The following is a 25,264-nucleotide window of genomic DNA, read 5'->3' as shown; positions in this document are numbered from 1 at the left end:
TAGCTATTCACCCTCATATGATAGCTTAAACAAGAAACTATATGAAGTACCTGGCACATAGCAGGTGCTCAAGTCACAGTCATTATCATGATTATAGAATAATTTCACTTCATCAAGCTGATGAGCTCCAGGAGGACAGCTCCTGGCCACAGCCTACAGGGTATGCAGCCCATAGTATTTCCAGTCCCACAGCTCTGGGAGAAGCCCAATCGCAATGAGTAAATGGCCTGCATAAATGAGACACTATGTTCTCTAAGGCTCTCGTATACATGATATTATGCTATCTGGAATGGGAGACAGGACCACCCTTAGGTAAGACAGGGTAGATAATTGGCTCAAGGAGGGTTCTGCTGGCCAGCGCACCCAAGATTTTCAAAAGTACCAAAAGAAACTGACTTGGGGTCCTGACTGTCACTGCCTAAGCTGTGTAACCCTTGGTGAATCCCTTTATCTCTCCATCTTGAAATGACAAGTTTTAAACTGGGACATCTCTAAGGGAGAAAGGATGAACAGGTGTTCATGAGAAGCTGGGCGCTCATGGCAAAGAAAGTTAAACGTGGCCGTACACGAGAGCTCAAATGCTTACAACCCTTGGTGTTTGGAAGGTGCTGTTGAGACCAAGCGAGGGCTGGGTTCCCCGGTTCAGCCAGCAGAATCCTTCTCAAGGTGAATATTCTGCTCTATCACGCAGGTAGAATGGAACAGAGAGTCCAGACATTGGGAGAATCATTAGCCAGAGTCAGGCTGGGCCAGCGCGGCTGTGCCAAAGACTGACCCAAGTTCCAGGGAATACCTGGGCTTTCAAGTGTTCATAACTTTGTTTTGTTTAAGAGAGATAGATAGCTTTGCAACCTTGGCATTTGTGAGAGGCTGGATAATAAAGCCAGGGATATAAGAGTAAGGGTTTCTGCCATGATTTTATTGGACATCTCCGCAACTCCTAAACACCAACAATCACCCTCCTCCCAGGTCTCCCCTTGGGGATTCTCAGGAGAGAAGTTCAGAATGAAAAGAGAAGTTTCTGTTGGCCCCCAGCAGTCCCAAAGCTCAGCCTGTGATCTGAGCCTTCGGTCTCCTCTCATCCTCATCTATTCTGCTCCTTTCTTCTGAAGCAACTTCAGAATGCTCCGTCACAGGCCCCCACCCTAAATATGGCATGGAGGATTTTACACACACACACACACATGCACGCACACAAACACACACACACCTCTCCCCTGAGTAGGATTCACAATACTGGTTGGGCAATGGAAAAAAGAAAACTAAGACCCCTCCAAGGGTGGTGGCCGGGATCCAAGTGCCTACTCCACCCATTTCAAGCTGATACCTGGCCCTGCCCCGGTCCCCCAGCATCTCCTGACACTCCTGCCAAATGACATACCTCATTGGAGGTATTTTAAAGGGAATAGGAGGCAGCATTCCTCAGTCTTGATGGCATTCTTGGCCTCCCTCACTTTCTCCAGGCTGGTCCCTGCCTCCCTCATTTCCCACTGACTGAAGAGAATGCCGAGTCCTCTCACAATGCTGAGATCTCTTTGGCATCTCAATATTGATAATTCCTTCATTGCTTGGGTCTCAGAATCCCCTGTCCCCTCCCAGCTACTCGGGAGGCTGAGGCGGGAGAATCATTTGAACCCGGGAGAGGAGGTTGCATTGAGCTGAAATCGCGCCACTGCACTCCAGCCTGGGCAACAGAAAGAGGCTCTGTCTCCAAAAAAAAAAGTTTGCACATGTATAAAATGGGGGGTAATCTTAGAGTTGTTGGGAGAATTAACTGGTATATTGCATGTAAAGTAGTTAGCACAATGCTTGCATCATAACGAATGGGCAACACATCTTATTAGTATTTTTATTGTGATGACTGTCAACACTATGGCAGCAGCAGCATTGTGACTCCTCATTGCAGGGCAGCCTTTGTAGGATCCCTGGAAGGGAAGGAGTGAAAGTATTGGTGTTGTGTGCCTGTTGAGCTCCACTTTCTGTGCTGGGCACCTTCATGTGCATCATGTTGTTTAAACCTTCAACAACCTTACAGTCCCATTTCTGAGTGAGTGGTGTCACTGCTGTTGTACAACTTTGAAGTCCTGCTTTTAGGGTAGGAAGTATGTATCATCATCTCTTTAACAGGTGAAGAAACCAAGGCTCAGAGAGTTAAGCTGCTAACGCTCCTGATTTAGCTAGTGGGTAGCTGAGCTAACATCTCAGTTCTGTCAACATCCAGCCCAGGTTCTCCACTAAACTGCCTGTGATGGGAGCACGGGCCCAGCTTAGACAGCCTTCTATGCCTACTGAACCCTGCCTCTTCCCTGCAGCTTGACCTGGATGTCTTTGGGGTCTATGGCACTGCTTCCTGGTGGAGTTTCCAGGAAAAGAGAAGCTCTCATCTGCAGGGCTTGTACAGCTTACAGCCAATTGTCAGCAGATAACTTGCATACAGAGCTCTGCCAATTGGTTTCTTGAAGAGTGCAATGATTATCACATTTGTGACAGCATCAGGAGCCTTCTAAAAGGCTTTATTTCTTTCATTTGTTGAAATATTACCTAGAGATGTTTTATCTTAGAAACAAAATACACACATACACACTACAAACACAGTTGCAAGTGGCATTGGAGAGAGATGCTAGGAGGTTCATGCCACCACACCCGGCTAATTGTTGTATTTTTAGCAGAGATGGAGTTTCACCATGTTAGGCAGGCTGGTCTCGAACTTCTGATCTCAGGTGATCCGCCCACCTTGGCTTCCCAGAGTACTGGGATTACAGGCAGGAGACACCATGCCTGGCCTTAGATATGCAAACTGAAGTTTAAAAAGCTTAGTTCTCTTGCCCAAGGTCTCATAGCTAGTAAGCATAAAAGAAAAAAACAAAACAAAACAAAACAAACAAACAAACAAAAACCTCAGTCAGAATGGCAGCACGGGAAGCCCACCTAACTCTCTTCTCTGAGTCCTTTGCCTATTAAGAAAAACTCTCACCTCCTGGTCCAGGCACGAAACAACACTGTCTATCCGACAGAGCCTGGGCTGGGAGCAGCACAGGGTCTAGACTTGCCTCTGCGCAGACCTCAGTGTATTCTAAGATCCTACTTTTCTTGGCCTGTTTCTCCATCTACAAAGTGGAAGTCACGTTCCTTGCCCCTCCCAGCACTTAAAGCTATTATAGAGAGGAATGAGTTCAAAGGTATGAAAACATGTACGAAGGAAAAGGTACAAACGATCTTCTAGAGTGACTTATAATAAAACTCTAGGCATATACCTCCATGCTTAACTCCCTTCTTAGGCATTCTCCTTTTGACTTCTAAGCAGGCAAGATGTTCTATCATAAAAAGACAATCAGTTGCATTCACTGAAAGTAGAAAAATGGACTCTCACATTGATGAATGATAGCAAACGACAAAGGCCGATATAGACAAGGTTTCCTGGTTAACCTCCAGTTCACCAAAAAGTCCTTTGATTGCATCTTCTCTGAGCATCCTAGTTAATCAAGGCTTGCTGAGCAGATCCTCACTCTCGGCTGTAAAGGCCTCTGCTCTTCCCCATGTCCCTCTTCTTGTGCCCCTTATAGTCTGCCCTTTACTCACTGCCCAGATTGGACTCCTTCTCCCAGAACAGCAGGTAAATTCAATTATCTTGGGGCTGCGTACGTAAATTTTAGGCCTAGGCATCCCTCCTAGAGACTCCGGAGTTGTCAGTTACTTTAAAGTCATTAATACACATATACGGGTACGGATGTGCTTCCACTGCGATTCCACTCTTGGTGACAGCTGGGAAAGAGGCCTCACCACCTGACCCACCCGTCACAACACCCACCATCCCCATCTCAGACACGGAGCTCCAGAGACTGCCACCCTCCCTTTCCCTCCCCTGGGCCCCTCAGTGGTACCTCGATGCTGCCAGTCTCTCCAGGCCTGCTGTGGCTTTTAGAAAGCAGAGCATGTCTATTTTTAGCCCTTCTCAGCCTAATAATACTCCCCAACACCCATTCAGCTTAATCACTTTATTGAGGACAAGAAGCGGGCTCTCTAGCCCGGGTGCTTCTGATGTTAGGAAGTAGTAAAATTTTCAAACTGGTTAAAAATGACACTCATTGGCTTGCCTTTGGTGTTTCTGAAACCTTAATTGTGGCTCAGGCTGTGGATCTAAAGAGCCTTGCAGGTTTCAGAGTCTGGCTTCCTTACCCCCTGCACCATAATTGAGGTGTTACATTACAACTACGGCACTGACATTTGCAGGCTCAAAATTCAGCAGCCTTAAGATGCCACACTTTTCAAAACAGAAATATTGCCTGCCACACTTAATGCCTATTCTAAGTACGAACCACCTCCCTGCCGGAAAAAAACAAACCAAAACAAAACAAAACTCGTCTTTTCTGGCTCCTGCCATGCCAGAGGTCCAGGTGGGAAACTATTTGCCATATTAAGCCCATAGCTGCTTGAAAACAGAAAGGTTTGTTTGGTGTAATTAGAAGACCTGCGAGTTTGGCGTGTGCAGGAAATAGACTGTTGGCAGCTCTTCCGCGTGCACCTTTGAGACCGTGACTTCCAAAGCTTCAGGGTGAGCATCTGCAAACGTGCAATCTGTACCACGTGAGCTGTGGGCTGGGAGAAATGGGCAGCCTGGAAAGGGGATGGAAACAACTTTGCCTCAGAGGTTAAGACCAGGGGCTTCAGGGTCAGGCGGCCCTGGGGTCACAGCGCAGCTCTGTTTCTTACTTGCTAGGTGATCTTGGGCAAGTAAACTCAGTCTCCTCATCTGTAAAATGGACGTCCTAACAGTACCAACTTGAAATGGGTCTTGTGAGGCTCAAATGAGATGACGAAGTAAAGCAATCTGGCACAGTACCTGGCACCTGTAGGCCTCCAGGAAATGTCAGCTGCCACTGTCATTATCTCTGGTTTCCTCCTTTCTACCATGGGCTCCTTCTAAGGCAAAGTGTTCAGTTTTTGTCTCTTCTGCCTTGCCCAGGACAAAAAGGAAATCTGGGCACTAGAATGGCTAACCATGGCCAGCTGTGTGCGGTCGCGGGACATTCTTGGACATGTAGTAGGGAACTCCTATGGACTCGGAGTGGGTAGATGGAGCTGGACCCACAGCAGGAGGATTGAAGGGATGATTTCTCAGGTTCCATTCAGCTAAGTGAGTGAAAGGCACGTCCAAGGCCTGGAAACTCACCTGGACCAGGCTCTTCTACACCCCTGGGCAGCTTCCCCTGCTGCTCCTGTCTCCCTTTCCTTCCTTCTCAGGCAGGGTGCTTTGAAGCACCTTCATAAACGTCCTGCTCTTCAGCAGGCAGAGGCGGAATGCCTCATTAACTTTCCTAGCTAATTTTACAATTTAACCAAACACCACATTCCTGCTTCGATTCAGCCAGCCTCTGACTGTGACAAACTTTTATAATGTTGAGATGGAGGAAGGAAGCAGATAGTCCGTGCCAGAGACTGAAGATAAAGTTCTGAAAACTAAAGTGGGAGACGGAGAGTAGGAAAAAAAAATAGCTCTGTGAACTCTATGTATGCTCCCAAAGCAGAATTCTAGGCTGTGCAGGGCTGAGCAGTAGGGAAGAAAGCCACGCCAGCCTTGTGGTGTCAGAAAGATGGAGTACTCCCGTGACAATGACTCTTCCTGTCACCTTGGGGGGCCGGGGGCTATATCGGGAAGCACAGTTACATGCTGTCCTCTGAGGGGCATGATTCAATGCTGATGGGCAGCAGGCCAGAGGTGAGGCAGGCCACCCAGAGGACACGTTCAGCTTGGCAAGGCCCCAGGGCCCCTTCCAAAGGGCACTGAAAGGCCCTTCCCAGCCCACTGAGCCGGCTCCTAGCTCCTGATAGAGATTCTGGATGGGGGTGGAGTTCAGTGGGAGGACTGTATGTCTAGGAATGTTTCCCCATCAAGAATCCTATGGGCTAGAAAAGATCCCCAGGGTTGTCATCACAGTCCTACATACGCTGGTCCACGCTTTGCTCGGCCAGGACAGACAGGACCTCATTAGAGACAGAGAGTATCATTCGGCCTCATTATCTATAATCAGACCCTGCTCTTGGTGCATAGATAAGTAATGAAGACAGTGCACTGTGATTCTCTTTGCTCCCGGGTCAGCTTCAAAGGCTGCACCTGTCCCTCTCGAGCCTATACTCCAGAGCTTCTGACTCCAGACCCCAAATCTCAATTAATGCAAAACTGGCCCCCCAGCAGTGCTCTCTCAGATGTGCTGGATTATGTCCATTAGGCCCCACTGAAGGCACTGGGAGATCTGGGATATTCAGGCAAGATAGTAGCCTCCCAAAATATCTGGTCTCTGGGCCTTTATCCCGGGCTCATATTAGCAAAGGCAACTGAGGAAGGAAGACTCCTGCAAATCCAAAGTTTCAGAGAGTTCTGTCTTTACCCGGAGTTACCTCGTTATTGAAAATGACTGTGGTCTTTCATAATTACTCCAACAAAAATGCAGCCGCCAATGAGCTCCCTGTGCTCAATTAGCTTATAATAGTCAGTAAGAGAGCTGCTGAGGTTTAATCCAACTACCCCAGAAGACTTTTTATCCCAACTACCTAATGAAAACTTTAGAATTTGCTTTTTTTTTCCCCCTTGTCCCAGGCAAGTGAAAGAATTCCAATCAAAACGGGACTGGTTTGGGGCAAGGAGGAGGGAGTGCGTTAACTACTGGGGAAAAGTCTGGAAGACATGTCTTTGTCAGGTTGAATCCTGGAGAGAGCCAACAAAAGGAGCCCCTGACTACAGAGGCATCCGCCCCTCTCTCCCACTGGCTTCCATCTATGCGGTGAACAAGCTCAGTCTTCACTAAAGGCATACACAGGGGCTTCACCCACATGGTCCGAGGAGGTGGGCTGGGGCACGTCCTGAGACAGTCCTCGGATGCTTCCTCCATTGGCCCTCCAGGGTGGCCAACTCTGTCCTCAGCCTCACCCAGAGGCAGCCCTCTGACCTGTCTTCTCAACCTAGGCTTTGTGGGGTTCTAGGTACTCGTAACATATTTTTTAGTCCATCAAGTCCTATATGAGAAATTTACAATCTTCTGGGTCTGCATCCAATTTTAAGCCTTGCTTTCACATGTGTTTGTTTTGTGGATGCCTCAACTTGGAGGGGCCCCCTGAAGTGGCAGCTTTTCATCTTTAATGCAGTGTTTCTCAACCTCCAGGCCAAGGAGGCCCACAGCCATCACAGGGATTGGAGGACTCCCAAGTGAAAGAAACTGGGCTCTAAGTCTCTGCCAGGTGGCTATGGGCGGAGGAGGATGAGGAGGAAAGAGATGCCTGCCTGGATGGTTCTAGCTCACAGAAGTTCTTGCTTCCTCTTGTCCAGAAAGGTAGGCCACTCCCACCACAGCACTCCTTCTGGATACTCCAGCAGCAAAGACCTCATCAAAATCCCATGAACCTCCTTCCCGAAGCTTTCCTCATCCCCCTGGTTCTTAGGAGCTTCTCCCCACTCTAAATGCCTGCAGCACTCAGTCTTTCCTCTTGCGGTCACAATGAGCACACCCAGCCTTGCTCAACGCCTTCTCTTGCCAGGGGGCTCATGTCACCCTCTCGGCCAGACCACCAGCTTCTTGCAGACAAGGACACTGGCTTCAACCCCTCTGTCCGCCCTGCCAAGCTTTGCACACCACTGGCCCTAGGTTCAGTTGCTAACTGATGAATGACTTCACAAACGATTTCCCGCAAAAGAGGGCCACACGTGTGACCCAGAGTAGTCATCGAGGTTTCTCTGCTGCTCAACCTTCACCATCTGGTTCCCATTTGGCTGATGTTTCGCTCCCCAGAGAAAGCTCCAGCATCCCCAGCGCATGCCTGGGGAAGATGAGGCTGTCAGAGAATGGACACAACCAGCCTCATGTCAAGTGGTCCAGCTTCACTGGACATAATCTGAAAGGTCAGGGAGGCCCAACCTTCCTGATGCATCATACTCCAAGACGCTTGAAGTCTAAGGCGCTAGTAATAGCCCAAGTGGTCACAGCTCTCACATTTCTGGGCTGCAGCACAGGTCGGCTGCCCCTTTCACCCCACCCCAGCATCACAGGGTGCATCTACCAGAAGCAGAGCACCCAGTTGCGTCGCCATGCAGGAGGGACCACAGGCAGCTCTCTCCTCCTACCCCTCCTACTTGGCAGGATAGTGGAAAGGAGGAGTGGGGGGCATGACACAGTCAAGCTCTCCCTGGGTGGGAGGGCCACACACTAACCCACAGACCCTCCTGCAAGGCTCCCAGAACCCTCCTATCCCCAACCCTACAAGGCACTGAGGAGAAGTCATAGCCACAACTCACAACCACTGAACACATGCTCCTCTGGCAGAGCAGGAAGAGGCTAATAAGCCACACCTGCTCCTGGTGGCACAGGTGCAAGGCACTCAGGCAGCAGCCAATTACTATGCCACCCTCCCCACCCCCAGGACCCTTGGGCACAGGGCCTTCCTGGTCTCAGCTCACCAGTTTGAGATTGGTTAGCTCTACAAACAGAGAAGCAGGCATTTAGGCACTCAAACAGCACAAGGCCAGGGCTAGGTATAGCAGCATGCTATACTATAATAGAAAAGCAAGACACAGGGTGGAAGGAGAGAGAAAGAGAGGGAGATTGAAGTCCAGCTCTGCTACTTTCTAGCTTTATGATCTTAGGCAAGTTAACTCTTTACTGTCCTCATCTGCAAAACGGAATCAGCATATCTGTCTTCCAAAGTTGAAGAAAGTTTGAGTTCAGATATGCAGAACACACAGCACTGTGCCTGGAACACAGCAAGTTTCAATAAATGTCTTTCTCTCCTTCCTGCAGCCAAACCATGCATCCTGAGCCCTTCACTTCTTCAACAGATATTTCCTGAGAGCCTGCTATGTGTCCGGCTGTGAGGATGCAACAGAGCACACTACTGACAAGGTCCCCGCCTTCCATCCTTGTCTTCTCATCCAGATTGCTGACTCCTGGGGCTGGAGGGAAGCAGGCAGCACCTCAGGTCTGTTCCTTACCATGTGCCCATCCGCATGCCTGCTCACTCACCCATTAGGTTATTTTTCAAATGACTGAGTTATAACCACCATTCAGGTTACTAAGCGAGTTAGTATAGGGGACACAAATAAATCACATGTTCTCAAGAAGCTTACAGTCTAGTAGGCAAAAAAGGCCAAGCAAATAAATAGCTATGTAACAAAGAAGGTGACAGGTGCCATAAGAGGGGATAGATAAATGGCTAAGAGCGATCAGATGGAGGGCGGCCTCTTGTCCTGCCCAGACAGACACATCCTAGGGCTGAGTCGGCTGACTTTGCAAAAGAGAAGAGAAAAAGGAACACTCGCCGGTCGGGCACCAGTCCTAGCATGGGAAACAGGCAGGACCTATTTAAAACAACTAGAGCCAGGTTAGAGCCTTTTCTGGCAAGTCCCAAAACTCCTGGAGCTAATCAGATAACCAGATAGAACCAATACTGTCAAAATCCTATGGATTTTAAAAAATCATTTAGCTGTTGCCGGGATGATAAAAGAATCTTGCCATTCAAAGGGAAGGTGCAGGCTCAGAGGAAGGAGGGGTTGCTGGGAGAGCAGGAGGGGGCTGGGGAGAAAAGGGAACGCCCTACAAATACAGATCAGGGTTAGGGAGAAAAACCAGACGGCCAAGGACATTTATGCACTGTAGTTCCTTTACTACCTAATTAATTCAGTAATTTCAAAAACAATTTTATTTATGTTCCATTTACCACATCAAAGGTGAAAAAAATCCTACTGATGCTAAAATAATACCTCAAGGCATCTATTTTTAATCAGTTAAAAAAAAAAAAAGCAAGGGGTAGAGGGAGAATTTAAAAAAAAAAAAAACAAACTCGCCCTGGTTTCTATACAATCTCTCCTGGGCAGACCACCAACCCTGAGAGAGAGAGCGAGAGAGAGAGAAAACACAGCCAAGCCCTCTCTGAGAGCCTTCCTGGCTGCTGAAAACCAAGCTTGTCAAAAAAAAAAAACAAAAAAAAACCACAAATCCATAATGGCCCGAGGCTCCTCTCCAATCTATTTTCTGCTCAGCTGGTTTTAAATGAAGTTATTATGAGTCATTAAAACACCCGCAAGCCAGTGGAAGTCAGCCAATTACAATTTTAAATTTAGCCTGTTCTCTGCCCCATTCTCTTGTTTTCTTCCTTTGCCCACAGAATGCTGCTGCTGTTATTTTTTCCCTCCCTTCCTTTACCCAAAGTGAAAGAGACAGTTATGAAAATGCATAGTATTGCACGGAGCACAGAATCATTCATATGAAACTCAAATTATTAGACAAAAAAATGCAAACTTCTGCCCCCTCCAAAGTCAACCCAAGCCTTGCCTCAGCCCGCTGGATTCCTCGGAAACTCCAGTCTGAGCCCTAAAGGTCATGGGGCTATTTTTAAAATGAAAAGGTTCTTCAGTGGGGTCTTGTTGAGAAATGTTCACATCCATCACACAAAATCAACATTTTCATGGCTGAATCCAAAAGGTAGAAACACACCACCACCATCTGAGAATTAATAACAAACAATGAAGTTGAAATTCAAAGGTAAAGCAGGCTTTGCAATCAAGCATGAAATGTCGGTAGAAGTCACTCGATATGATGAGCTCATTTAGTTTTTAAATCTTCAAGGTAATGGTCTGTGCGGGCCCATTACAGCAAAGGAACAAATTTGAGTATTTCATGTAAATGCTTCTTCTCAATCTCTTTTTTTTCCCCATGCTTGGACACACAAACACACACATGCACACATGGTGTTCTGATTAGGACTGTGTCCTTGATTTCTAGGAGACACTGTAGCTTTTCCATACCCTCCAACAAGTGAGTCCCTCTACCCAAAGGACTGTCCAATCCTGCAATCTTCACCAACCTCACTTAATGGATGAGTCTGCAAGCTCCACAGAACAGATGCCCAGATGTCTGCAAACACCTTCCATCACCTCCAGGCCCCCTCTCCCTCATGGTTACACACACACACACACACACACACACACACACACACACACGTAGACCAGTCCTCTGCCCCACGATACTTGCAGTTCTATGCCCCAAGAACACAGGAGAGCCACAGCCACAGACCTAGGCAGTTGAACACCTGGGAGAGGAGTGGATGCCATGCCATTTCACTGACAGTCACCGAGGGTTAGTGTGGAGGCCAGGATGCTACCAAGAGTGGCTGCCTACCTGGTGGCTCTGGGTGAGCTGGAACTCAGGGTCCATCCCTACCAAGCAGCCTCACTGAGAAGAGCATGTGAAATACCATGATGTTTCCAGGCCCATTGCGACCTGCAGCCATTTACCAAAGGCAGTAGGATTTGGCTTGACCTCTATGGAACATAAACCTGAGGCCTGTGAGCACAGATGTCCCAGGTTCTGAAGGTCCCCAGAGCTGGGCAGATGTCACCCTCCTATCCTCAGCCCTGAGCCACCCCACTAAGTAGTTCCAAGTGAGACCCCTCAACAGCAACCTTTCAAGTGGTTCACCGAGGCCTGTTCTCCCGGAAGCCAGTAAAGCTGAAGCTTCAGGCCTCTCCCTGGCACTGACCCCTTTCCTGGGAGAGGCTCTAACACCTGGTATTTATAATCCTTTTCTGAGAGACAGCACCCAAAACTGAGTACGCTTCAGGCCCCACCAAACCCAGATCTGCCCTAGTAGTACAAACACTTTTATAACAGGATATTCATTTATTTGACAAATACTATCAGTGCACAACACTCCTATGTACCAGGCACTTTGCTAGGGCATGAGTATGTGAGGGCAGCTGCTGAGTCCTGCACTCAGGTGCACAGTACTGGCCCAGGAGAGCACAGTACCAGCAAAGTCCAATAAGGGCCTTGTAAAGCCTAACCCTGCTAAACTACTTGCCCATTCTCAACACAACTGGGATTTGGGGGGAACATCCAGGGACCTAGGAAAAGCAGGGGCCAAGCCAGAGAAGCCCCACTCTGGCCCCTGAGAGGCAAGGGACAAGAGCACATGAGATTCTAGGTGCTGGGAGCATTCTAGGGACACTGGCTCAAGAGTCCTCCCCTCTGGGGAGACCTCTGGGCCAGAGTGACATTTTGTTTTCCATTCCAACCACTGCCCAGCTTCCAAGCTAAAAAAAACTTTGAGGTGGTGGGTTAGGACAGGGAGACAGGGAGGCAGGGAGAGACAGAGACAGAGACAAAGACAGAGAAAGAGAGAGACAGAGAAAAGACCAACGAAGACAGATGGAGACAAAGACAGATGAAGACATAAGAAGGAAGACAGAAAATACACAGGAGTGTCAAGAAAAGGCCGAGGCTGACACAGACACAAAGGACAGGGACAAAGAGATGAAGTGAGATGAAAGCAGATTGGGGAGAAATAGAAGGAGAAGAGAAGAGCTGAAAAATAAATACCTGCCACCACAGAGACCTGGACGAGAGCACTGAAAGTAAGGGCCGCAGTAGCATGATGGATGCCTAAAGCAGGGTGGGGCCCCTCAGGCACAGCCCCGGATACAGATACCCAGGCCCAGCCTGGTTAGAGGGCTAGGGAATGGGGCTGAGGGCAAGAGAAAGCACGGCCAGGCCTCCTAAGAACGATTCCGGCAGGGTGTGTGTCTGAGAAGCCAAGGGAAGACGAAAGGTCCTGGAAATCAGAAATGGCATTGCCATTATCAGGTTGATCCCATGTAAATATCCCTCCCCAGTAACCCCATATCTATTCATCCTCAGACAATAACAAGGACCAGCAAGGCAACCCAGAACGTAGGAAGGATGGCAGGAGCAAAGGAGAGGAAAGGGAGACTAGGAGAATAAATGGCAGACAGACAGATGTCCCAGCATCCATCCCTCTAGGGCACCATTCATTTCCTAATAAGACCGTCATCCTCTAGCTGTGCAAAATCATGTGGTGGCATGAGACAGGGTATGTGTGGAAGAAACCACCCTATGCTGAGATAGAAAAATCATCGAGAGAGGGAGAAGGAAGAAGGTTATTACATAATTTCCACTTTCTTCCCTCCACCCTCAAAGTAATGTTCTATCTGACAGGCTCCTCTCTGAGGGGGGAAAAATGACAAATCCAATCCAAAATTCAACAGCCTGTGTTCTGTTCAGAGAGCACACAGTGTACTGTACAGCCCATAAAACTCCAAACAGCCTCCAGACACTGCCGCAATCGTCCTCCATCAAAACACTTTGTCTTGCATACAAAAATAAGATACAGCGCTGAACAGAATACAAAATCAGCCCATTACAGTACAGGGAGACTGCTACTTAGCAACGAGGGGGCTCTAAAGCCTCGATGCTCTACAGGAAGCAAAATCTGTCGAGCCTGTTGGGCAAATGATAAACATTAGCAGTATTAAAAAACACAAAAGCCATGTAAATGGATAGACATAATGTGGAAACGAATTTATAGAATAAATTGGGATGGGGGATTTGCGGGGTGGGAGGAGATGCTGGGATCCAGAGGGGTAGATGGAACGAGCTTCCCCGACCCCTGCTAAGGCACCATATGGAGACAGAGACATGTGTATTTGGGGACAGGGACATGTGAACCCCCTCTTCACGCAGGGGCTTTAGGTGAAGGGGTGGGAGAGAACTGGTGAAAACACTGTTTAAAACCATGACCTGCAATGAACTTTCCCAACTTTCTCGGTTCAGCTGGCCTGACTAGGGCCGGGGGACCCAGGCACGCAAAACCGCAGCACTAAGGTGGCAGTTATGTGGGGGATTTATCTGCCCTGGGGCCAGCATCGCACCCAGCACCATCATGGAACCTGATACTTGCTGTAAACAAAATCCCTGGCCAAAAAACAAAAACCAAAAAAACAAAAACAACCCACACAACAAAACCAAAAACACCCCATCTGGGCTGGAAAATCAGTATATTTCATCAGGTAAAGGGGAAAAATACTCTGGCTGTGAATCAGCAGCAGGGTTTCGGATCCCAGCCAAAACAGGAGCTAAAAAGCAAAACCATATTCTTCTGGTCTCCGTTTAGGCTCTTGAGGCAGAAAGCGAGAAGGGGTGGGGGTGGGGTTGGGGGGGACTGAGGACGGGTTGGGGGGAGAGTAAAAGGGGAGAGGAAAGAAATGTATTTTTCATCAGCCAGTGTATAATTTATAAACAGCATTAAACAGTTTTTGTTTTCTTTTTCCTCTCTCCCGTGTACAGGCTTGGACGGTAGTCAAGCCTGCATTAATTTCTGCTTTGGGTACAGTGTGTTCTTGGAGGCGCATCTGCAAGCGATCATAAACTCTCTGGAATGCTGGCAGAACATCCAGACCTGCCGGCAGGCCAGTGACGACACCACTCTGGGAAAAAGTTCGGGAAGCAAGCCAAATTCAGAGTAGGGAGAGAGAGAGAAAGAGAAGTGTGTTCAAGAGTGAGCTGGGGGAAAGTGGCTCCCTTCACCCTTTCCACTCTCTGCATCCGCATCACCCATGTGGACCGAAGGGAGGGCAGCCTGGCCTCTGAGCCACCCCCATCTGATCTTCTCCACTTCCTTGACCCAAAAACCAAAGGCGCCCCCACATAAGGAATGTGGAGGGAGTCAAGGAACATGAACGAAGTTTCTTCCTGGTCATCTCCCGGGTTTGCCCTGATGGTAGGAAGCTAACCAGAAGGGAAAGCTGGTATTGACTGGAGAGTGGGCAGAGGGTGCATGGATTGGCCATGGGCTCTCACAAGCCTGGGCAGCCCCAAGTCTCTTGCTCTGAGCAGATACCTAATCTGGGAGGAGAGAGGTGAATGGGAGGAGAGACAAGGTGAGGGGAAGCCATCTTTGGACTCAAAGGCACCTCTCCCATCATCAGCGTGGGGACCACCTCACACTGTCTCCTCCCAGTCACAGGGAATTTTCCAGCAACCTCTCTTCCCCCATCTTCTCTGTCTTTGAGAAGAAGAAACTGAAACCCACAGCTCAGTGCTCCAAAAAAGAATAAATAAATAAAACAGAACAAGGACAAGCCACAGATCTTTGCCATCTTGTAATGCTTTTCTTCTTCCATCCAACCGCGACAGAGGAAAGCCTAAGAGATCCAATCTGAAGGACTCCTCCAGCCCTTTTCCCTGCCAGGAGGATGACCCAGGTCCCAGGTGATAAGCCCCAGCCACTCCATGCTGCTGCTGAAATCAGAAAATCTATCAACGAAAGCCTTCATTCTTTCCCCATGGCTCTAACTCTGGGGAAGAGCCTCGTCTCAGGGATGCTTCTCAATAGCCAGGGCCTACAGTGCCTGACAAGGGCAAGAGAGGAGTGGAAGGATGGGGCCTCCCACCTGGCAGAATGGGGCCACATGGCCCTAACCAGCACAGAAGGCACAGGCCTCTCAACACTCCAGCCACACCCCAACACAGACGGCCAGTCTTCACGTTCTCCAACAGGTTTTATTCACCTTATATTCTAGCCTAGTCTACATAAAAAAAAGCCCAACAGTCCCTTCTATTCCAGACACAAAAATATGTCACCCTCTTACTCAATCCTTCAGTGGCTCTCCAGTGCTCCAGGGAGAATGCAGATCATTTTGCTATTCCTTCCACAGATGTATCTCATCCATCTCTTCTAAACCCTGCACTCTGCTCTCTCCCTGCAGGTCCAGCCTACACTCGCAGGTTACACCACCCACTTCCATAGGTGGCTTGGGCTTCCCCTCACCGAGTCCTTTCAAAATGCCGTTCTGTTACCCTCTGGCACAAAACACTCTCCTACTCCGAATTTCTCCTAGATTTCTTAGCACTTTGCACACATTACCATCTTGTATGATGACTGTATAGTCATACTCATCTCCCACTCTAGACTTAAGCTCCTTGAGGGCAGGGATGTTGTAGCAGTCTTCACTGTTAAGTGCACAGAGCCTGACACACAATTCGTGCTTATTAAACATCCTCTGGCTCCAAAAATGAATGACACTCCCAGAATAGGAGCAGGCCACATGAATACTCAAACCCTAATCGTATGCAGCCGAGTCAAAAATAGGGACAAGCAGTTCTAGGCATGCTCACTTATAAGCCACCAGGATGTTAAGCCAAGCTGTGGGAAATCTACCTAATGGGAAACCTTACACTGGCCCATCTCAGAACCAATTTGATTCACTGCATGTGTCTGTGGTCTCTGCATGGACACCTCAGAGCTAGGAATCACTTCTCGTGTTACGACAAGGAGTGGCGAAGAGACAGTGGATCAACAGATGCTTCAATGCCAGATCCCCAAAAGGGGTAAGGTAGCAGAGGGTGAGGAGGGAGGTTTCAGAGTCTTCCTGGGACACAGGAAGGGGAAGGGCCACAGTCCTACACCCAAGCTTCACCCTCCATCAGGGCTAGCTTTGCAAAGCCTTGGAGGTCATCTCTCTTCCCACCCCAAGCCTCTTACCCCAACACGCAAACCCTTCTGACCCCCAAAACCACCTCTGAGAATGCAGGGCCTGGCCAGATCATCTCATTAGTTAATGAGTTTGGTTACTCATAGTTAGTTTAAACTTATTGTGATCATCAGGTATAGCCCATAAACACTTGATTAATTCACACATTCGAACTGAAATTAAAACTTCAATTAAACTGAAATTCACTACTACCATTTAGGGTCTTTTAAAAACCCTTAAAACAGAAAAGTAAGGGAGAGAGAAAAAGGGAAGGCACTGTCTCTCAGAAGGGCCTCCTACAGGGCAAACTTCTAATTAAACAAATTGTCAATTTCAACACAATGAAAACTGATTTAGCAGTGTAAATTTAGTATTCTAGTCACTGAAAATAAGACCTGCATTGTCGATCTCCTGCAGGCTGATTTCGCGTGATAGGGAAATGAAGAGGAGAGGAGGACGACAGAGAGAGAAAGGAGGAAAAACTGTGAAGGAAGAACAAGCCGGAGCTCCGTCTCCCTTTCAGAAATGACATCTCTGCGGAATTCAATGCGGCCTATTCTCAAGCATCGGAGAAACTCTTTTCTTGCCTCCTCCTTCACCCCACCCCAACCAGATTAGAAAAAAAAAAATTAATCGTGTATGATGACAAACTTGGCTCAGCACTCACTGTACATACTGTACCCACAAGTCTGGCCCGCAGCCAGGCCTGGCCTGGAGCCAGAACTACAATAACAAACACAGGCGATGCTCGCCAAGAGGGGGTGGGGCAGCACACAGAGCTAGCCAGGAAGTGAGAGCCGTTCAGCTCCGCCGAGCAGAAGAAAACAGCAGGAATGTGCCAGTGCAAGGGCGGCAACATTTAGGGGGGCAACCACAACCCCTATCCAGATCCTGGACTCACTTCTCCACAGCCTGCCCCTTTTGAAAAAAAATGCTCGCCCCCCCGCCTCTCCCGCCCAGGGTTCTGGAGCAACTACTGTTCTTCCAGGCTGTAGGCTGCTTGAACCCTTGGTCATCTTCTGTAAAATGGGTCTACTCTACAGACCTGGCGCACCCATTCTCACTGTCAGCTTTCTTCATGGAACCTTCAAAATAGAGCAGCAGGAAAACCTCACATCATCTAATTCAATGTCTCTTCTAAAACATCACCTAGTTCTGTTTTCAGGCATCAGAACATGTAAACCACTACTGGAATCTGTAAGAAGACCCAGCGCCACCAGCCCAGCCCTCTGACCCCAACTCCCCAACAAGTCCAGGTCACTCCAGAGGCCCCCAGGGCCTGTTTAACAGTGGCCAAACAATTCAGGAAATGGTCTAGCCTCACTAAGCCCTTTGTGCTATTTTATTTTCAAGACCTCTCAGCACGGAGGTGAGGAGTATGCCGGACAACAGAAAGAAAAAAAAGAATAGAAGTATCAGAATATAGGCCGTGAGCTATCTGCAAGGGTGAATTAAAACACTACTATGACTCATCACACCTGCCTAATCATCAAATCATCCTTTCCAAGGGCATTGGCAAGTGACTAGCAGAGGGACAAATCATTTGACACAATCAGCCTTCAGTGCCCAGTAAGACAGGCACGGAAAGGAAAAACTAGGAAAACAGGACCCAACTCCCAAAGCCTGTGGAGCAGCCATATGAGATCAGGGGACCTGGAAGCAGCATCTCAGGTGGGACCAAAGTCAGCTTCCCCAGGGAACCGCCAGCTCCGCAGGGCAGTTGCACAGTCACACTCTTGTCTGAACTGGGGACACCGGGCCCACCTGACATGAGTATGCAAGCAACCCTTTCTTTTCTGCAGCCGCTTCCACCAGCCCCACCAATGCTGCTGATGTGTGATTCACAGCAGAGACACTGGCTAACTCACACGGGGTCACACTGCCTGGAAGAGGGATACAATATGAGCCAGGGGCTCCTGGCTGCCCCCTCCAGTGAGTCCTTAGGACATAAACAGTTCCTACCACAGGAGGGACTTGTCCGGAGAGAGGAGTGTCCCTGTTCATCGGCATCCCAGGCTGCATCATTCACTCAACAAATACTTCTTGGCACCAATAATGTGCCAGGCAGTGTGCTGGACATAACGTGGACAGGATCTAACCCCATGACATGTTAGGTATGGTGGTATGTATTCAAGGTGAGCCTCACAGCTTCTCTGAGATAGCGTTAAATATTTTCATTTTATAGATGAGGATACTGAGGCTGTAAGAGCTTACGGTTCTTGCCCCAGATCACATCAGCAGTAGGTACGTGTCCAAATTCCTTCCACCATGTAACCCCGCCTCCCAAGTAAGAGAGATAAGTCCATAAATAACTGTAACACAGAAGAAAAACTGCACCCAAAGATAGCTTCAAATAAAGAAACATGGGCACAGAAAAGGCACGACTGCTTCTGGCTGGAGGTGGGGAACAGCTGGGGATGGCATCATGGAAGGGACCTTGGAAGATCTGGGAAGATGGGAGATGGGTTATTCCAAGTAGACAGAACGGGGCAAACAAAGCCACAGAGCCCAGAAAGCAACAAGCCCATAAAGCAAACCAAGAAAATGAGTCTGGCTACAGCACTGGACTCAAGGAAAGAGCAATAAGAAAGGACGCTTACTGCGGCTGAGAGGGCAAAGATGCTTTACCAACAGGCTAGAAGTGCACTGCCCCAGAAGTGCCCAGTGCCACACAGGGGTCTAGGGCAGGACGCACCACACTCTGCAGTAAGGCAGTGGTGGGCTAAAGCAGAAAAAATCAAGACCAAGAAAGCAAGGGAAGGGTAGCCAACCTGGTAGGCAGATAGTTCATGAAACCCGCCACACCCTGAACCTTAAGTAGCGTACAAAGCTGAAGGGAAGCATGAAGATACAAGGTGTAAGTCCCTAAAACAGAAGAAAAAGTATACGTGAGTGTCAAGCAGATCTGGACGCAGAAATGCCTGGAAGTTAGGGCTCTGGGCTGAGGTGAGACACATGGGCAGGAGGAGGATGATTCAGTGGAGCCAGGGGCAGGGTGGGGAGGACCCACAGTAAGGAAGAACAGAATGCATGAAGACATGGGGACAGTAGATGCGCTGAGAGAGATAGCTGCCAGCTGCCTGCTGTGGACAAATCCGTGCGCCTGGAAGAGGGAAGAATGGGAAGTGAGAAGGAGTTAGGACACTTTAGGAAGGGCCATGAGGGCCGGGGGAGAGACCACATCCAACACAATGCGGAACCACATGGGCCCTGCAGCAAGGCAGTGGGGAGCTGAAGCAGAAAAAGCGAACGAAGAGCACTTCCACGACTGTACCCATGACGGGCTCGGGGGAAAGAGAGTACTAAACAGCCAGGCAGGCAGGGAACGAGCGGATGGGGACACGCCCCCCGGGGCAACAGGCTCAGAAACAAGGATGAGGGAGGAAGGTGCAAGCAGAAACCATTAACATTTATTAAATGCCAACTGTATGCCAGGGGCTTACTACAGATGCCTTCAACGTATATTCTGTCACTTAATCCTCCAAAAAATTATGTAAGTTAACAACACCAGCACTTGACAGATGCAGAAACTGAGGTTCACAAGATGAATGTTGCTAAGGTCACACAGCACATATTACAAACAGGATTTGAACCTTTGTCTGCCTGACCCCAAAGCCCATTTCTCAAATGCCAAACTGCCTGGAGGGCCAGTTTCTGGAGCCAATATGGGGAAAGGAGAGGCAGGCCTTGGCCTACATGAGGAGAAGACAAGACCAAATGAAACAACAGCCCTCTCCTCTCCCCTAAAAAATGACTCCAAGGTTGGAAGGCAAGGGAATTAAAGGGAAGAGACTATGCACCTGGCAAAGAAGAGTTGAGGCCTCCACAACTAAAGTCAGGTGACCTAAGCCTCAAAGCCACCGCATCAGACCTGCTAGATCCTTCCCTCCACCAAGAACACTCGGGCCTGCCAAATGTCAGGTGCTTCTCCCCATTCCATGCCTCGTGGGGCAGAGCAGCTTTGCCCAAACATGAGCAAAATTACCAGCAGCCACACAGTCGACCTCAATAGAATTGTATAAAATTAACTTGCAAAAGACAGCACGCTATAACTAGCTTTGTGTTCCAACCTTTCTATATCTATTTAATTAAAGGCTCCTGTATAATGTGAACCCAATAGTCAGATTCATTAGACAGCGAGAACCTAATTCCACAACTGTTCCACTAATGAAACTGCAGTCTACTTTGGAAGGTAGATCACACGGGGCACTGGTTGCCACTGATGCCTGGGAAACCCAGGAGAGCTTGAAGGTGGGTTCATCCAAGTGGCCCCGCCATCAGGATGGATCTTCTGTGTCATAAGCCTGGAGGGAGGGTCCAGGGAACAAGATGGACCAGGGCCCCAGCTGGCAGTGGGGACATGCAGGCCACAGCAGGCTCTGAGTAGGGGTAAAGGCAAGCAGGAGATGGTTGCCTGTATCTGAACGGGCCACTAAGGCGAACTTGCCTACCTGAATGAGCCAGTAAGTGCATTCTCAGCCGCAAACTATCCAGGAACCGCTTCCCGCAGAGCTCGCACCCGTACGTCTTCATCCCACTGTGCAGCTTCCTGTAAGGGAAAGGAAAAGAGAGGTTGCTGCTGCTCTGGCTGGACAAGAGGCAGGGCCATCCCCTACCTGGGGGCTTGGCCGCCATCCCTCTGGCAGGTGACAGGCGGAAGGGAACAGGAGGGCACCGATGGAAACTCATCCCTGGATCCTCAGAGAGCATAAATCACGCCCTCTGCCCAGGGACTGCAGCCAGTGAAGCACCCATTCCTGGTCTTGTCCACGGGCTTTACCACTGGCACATGGACCAAGAAAAAAAATCAGATCCAATTCCAGAGGGAGGAAGGACGAAACACCCAGGACAGTCAGACAGACATAATGCTCACTGTCAAACTAGCACAGACCTCACAGGAGGCCCACAGCCTCTGCTCACCTCTGTGTAGCACTGCCTTTCCCAGGTGGTGACTGTGAACAAGCCCATTGGACCCAGGAGGGCTACACCTGTATCTTTTCTCTCTCCTACCTCCAACTTCCACTACAGTGACTGACACAAAGGAGGCTCTGAATAAGCCTATGAATAAATTGATGCCCTTATAGACACAAGATACTTCTCTGGCATAGAGATGTTCTTAGGACTGCAATCACCCACCCCAACATGCACACCTTTCCCCTAAGGCCCAGCTTTGGAAGTGTCTTCCCTCTGTCTTGCCCCAACAGAAAGCAAAGTTTCAAGAAACTGAATAACATCATTCTATAAATGTAGGGTGGTCATAGTCATCTGCAGCTCTTCATACACATGCTCTCATTCTGCCATTACTGTGATTCTGTGAGGTGGGCTGGGCCCATGTTATCACCCCTGGGAAGACCAAGGTCCCAGTAACAACCGGTCACAGGCCCAACCTACAGCAGTGCTCCCATCCCAACTCCCAACCCGGGGCCTCTCCCACCAGACCCCTGGCTCAGTCACGAGCCAGCACGGGAGCTGGTAAGATGCAGGGAACCGGGTGGGCTAGCAGGGAGCCGAGCACTGGGGAGAGGCTCCAAGCTGCCGCCCACCCACACTCCTGTTGTCAGGCCCATACATGCTATTGCCAGATCCAGGATCCGGCCTCCACCTCCGCCCCAGTCTCTGCGCCATCCCCGCAACTTCCCCAGGGGCCTTGGCCCTCAGGACAGGGCAGGCGTGGCAGCCAGAAGCCGGATCTGTGGGCGGTGGGGCAGGCAGAAGGGAAAACAAGGCCCTCTATCTCCAACAAAATGTTGATGTGTTAAGACCATAGTAAAAGGCTGGAGAGCTGGTATTGACAACAGATAAAACTGCAGGTGGGGAGAGGGAGTATTACACACTCAAGCTGGCAGTATCTAGATGGTAGCAAAACCGAGCCACCCACCCTTCCAAGTCCCAGAATGAGAACCCAGCAGTGTGTCAAGACCATGTGGTGGACCCAGGTGAGCCTCCTTAGCGCCATAGTCAATGGGCTCCCACAGCATGAGGACCAGCATATGGTATCCACCGTGTATGGCCTTCTGATAGGGATCACACAAAGTTCTCTCAGCAGAGCTCTTTCTCAATCACATTGTTTTGTTTGCATGCTTTCCCTTTCCCCACTTGCCAAAGACAAATGATTTCTCAATCACAAACATACACACACACACCCTTATCTATGACACTGTAGGGGTACCACCCCCCCCATGTTCTCTTGCTCCTTACCATGCTGATCCACCCAAATTGAGAAATATTAACAGTACAGAACATTTTAACTGAACATTCTTAACTCTAAATAGATTTCACAATGTTGGGCACTGGGACATGTCCTAATAGCATTTTGGACAAAGTATCTTTTAAACTACGTACCTAGGTATGTGAGTGCATGCAAACACACATGATGGTGGAGTATTCCTGTCACTTGCCCGGGTATGACAGATACTTGCTTTTCTAAGAGATGTTCTATAGAGTGGCAAAGGCTCTATTCATAAGGGGTTTGGCAGGTGAACTCGCACACAGTCATGGTAAAATCTGGTGGATGGCAACGTAAGGGTTTCAGTTTATTTTCATCCTTTTCTTCACCAGGGGTTTGTTAGCTCCTGGAGTGCCCACTTCTCAAGGGTGGCTGTCAAGAGGAATAGGAGGATGAACACCCATTTGGATTTATTTTCCAAAGGGACACTAGAGTGACCGGTCTTCAGATTTGGGAGCCACCACCAGGCTAAACTCCCCTCTGGGGCTCCCATCTCTTCTCCATGAGGGTTCCAAATCAAATCCCTCACCATGATAAACACTCTTGGTTTGGGTAACACCACTGCCTTTTCTCTAGGTATGAATGGATTTGCTTGGCAGTTGGTGGAAGTGGCTTATCTTGGCCAACTGGATTGGCTTGGTGTGAAAGATGACAGGCACTTGCCCTTTTACTAAAGAGGTGGCAGGGTACAAAGAAGAATGCCCAGCCAGCAGCCAGAAGACCTGCATCCTCCCACCTGACTCGGCCATTAACCTTGGACAAGTCATGCTATCACAATCTCTCTGCGTTTGATCACCTATAAAGTGATGAAGATCACATCAAATATTTTGAATAGAGACAAAATTTTATCATTCAAAAGTCTTACCCATATCCTTTTACCTAGCCTACCAGGTGGTCCTCTAAGGGGCACTATTATTCTCCCTGAGCCACGTCCCACTTCTTACGGTGCATTGTGATGTCCTCTGACACTGAGGCAGCCAGGCTAGGATCGCCCAAGCAAACCTCTAGACCCAATCCCAGCAATCTAGTCATTTAAAATCTAATCCAAGTGGCCTGAGTTTCCTCCTTTACTCACTTGCTATTTATCTTTCAGTGAAAGAAACTTCCAGAAGTTACCACCAGCCTGTCCTCGGAATGACTCTGTTGTCATGCATTTCCCTGCCTTCAGAGACCCGGATGTCCTATCCTGTCTAATCCTCAGGGTAAGGTCACTGCCCTGCAACTGACCCACTAACTCAGTGCCCCATACAGGTTACCAGAGATTAATATGGTGTCCATGTGATTTCACATGAAGTACAAGGGCAAAGGTCTTTCCTCACTGGCAGAGAGACCTGGGCAAAGCACATAAAGTTCATTAGAGAAAAAGGGAACAACCTCACAGGCCTGGGAGTTCAACAGAGCCCAGCACTGGTTTGCTCATATCTTTAATTCTTGTTCATCTACCAAAGGAAGAATGTGGAAAACTGAAGGCTTCTCCTAATTCAAAGAAAATAATGGTGGAGAATTTCAGTACATTTGAGGGACCTGGCTACCAGTAGACTCTCCATGGCACAGTCTGCAGAACAGCCAATGTGGAAATAGAATTCCAACCGATTCCTGGAGCAAAAGTGCAAATTTGTGTGAACTCACAGTCTATTCCCTCTTTAGACCACAACCTCCCACCACTACCATCACCACATTATGCAACTGCAAAGCATTTAGATCAAAATGGAAATTCTATCCACCTCCTTCTTCCTTACCACACACTCACATCTTCCCAATCTAGTCCTGTCTTTTCATAAGGTTTAATTGCACGTGGCCATCTGAGATTATCAGCCTCCACTGTGACAGGAAAGGAAGGAAGACATCTGGGGACATTTTTGCACCTTTCTGCACACTGCCTTAGTTGGTGGTAGAGTTTTCACACACTCTTCTCTGAGAAGAAGCTACCTTGCTGAACACCATTTTGAAAGTAACCCAGTTCTAGTACAGCCCACGCATCTCCATCCTATACTCAGTGGAGATTCCATTGCCCCATATGCTTCAGGTCCTCACTCTCCACTCCTGGGGAACAGACTCAAGTTCTCCCCAACTCTTAGTCGCTCATTAGGTAAACTCACCTTGCTTGTAACAGATTTTCACTTATGTCCAAAAAGACAAAGAACACATTAACCTCTAACAAGTTTCTATTGTCTCAAGAAAGCTGAATCATTATGAGAAATTCAAGCTAAACAAATCTGAACCTCTTGACAAGAAACTGAAGAGAAGAATTCATTCCTTCTCACTGGTTTTCAACCAAACAACTCTCACTAGTAAAACGAAGCTAGCAAGATACAAGCTCATCTTTTGAACCATTTCTGTGCTATTGTTGAGTCTACAAACTCATGAAGATTTCATCTGGTTTAGAGAGCAAACTCCATAATGGCAGAGACCGTGCCTATATTTCCTTTCCTCATGAGGCCTCATTCAAAAGGGATTGATCAAGGATGCTGGAGAAATCCCTCTCTGTAAAGTGGCATCTATGGCATTCCTTTGCTCATCCTAACAATATTCTAAGTACAACAGCTTCATAGACGGCCTCCAATTCAAAACTGGACCCTGTCCTGTGGCTCCTAAAGTCCATACAAAGAAGGCTAATGGCTACTGCATAGAAGCATGAAGCCATTAGACCAACCTGTCATCTTCAGGGTAAGCCTTTCTCAACCTAGCCTACCTAGAACAGCAACAGCAGCATAAAGGGCAGCAAG

General features: G+C 48.6%; 1 protein-coding gene across 3 annotated transcripts in view; it reads right to left on the bottom strand.

Annotated features, from left to right (window-relative positions):
- Positions 1–25,264, bottom strand: part of ZBTB16 (zinc finger and BTB domain containing 16) — a 195,784-nt gene that overhangs the window by 78,523 nt on the left and 91,997 nt on the right. For all 3 annotated transcript variants that reach the window (XM_004052158.5, XM_055356567.2, XM_055356568.2), the window contains exon 3: positions 20,764–20,861. In XM_004052158.5, the coding sequence (XP_004052206.1) occupies positions 20,764–20,861 (98 nt within the window). The remainder of the gene's footprint in view (positions 1–20,763; positions 20,862–25,264) is intronic.

Source organism: Gorilla gorilla, chromosome 9 (genome assembly GCF_029281585.2).
Source record: "Gorilla gorilla gorilla isolate KB3781 chromosome 9, NHGRI_mGorGor1-v2.1_pri, whole genome shotgun sequence".
NCBI lineage: Eukaryota > Metazoa > Chordata > Mammalia > Primates > Hominidae > Gorilla > Gorilla gorilla.
The sequence above is the reverse complement of the archived record's forward strand: the minus strand, read 5'-3'. Positions and strand labels throughout refer to the sequence as shown.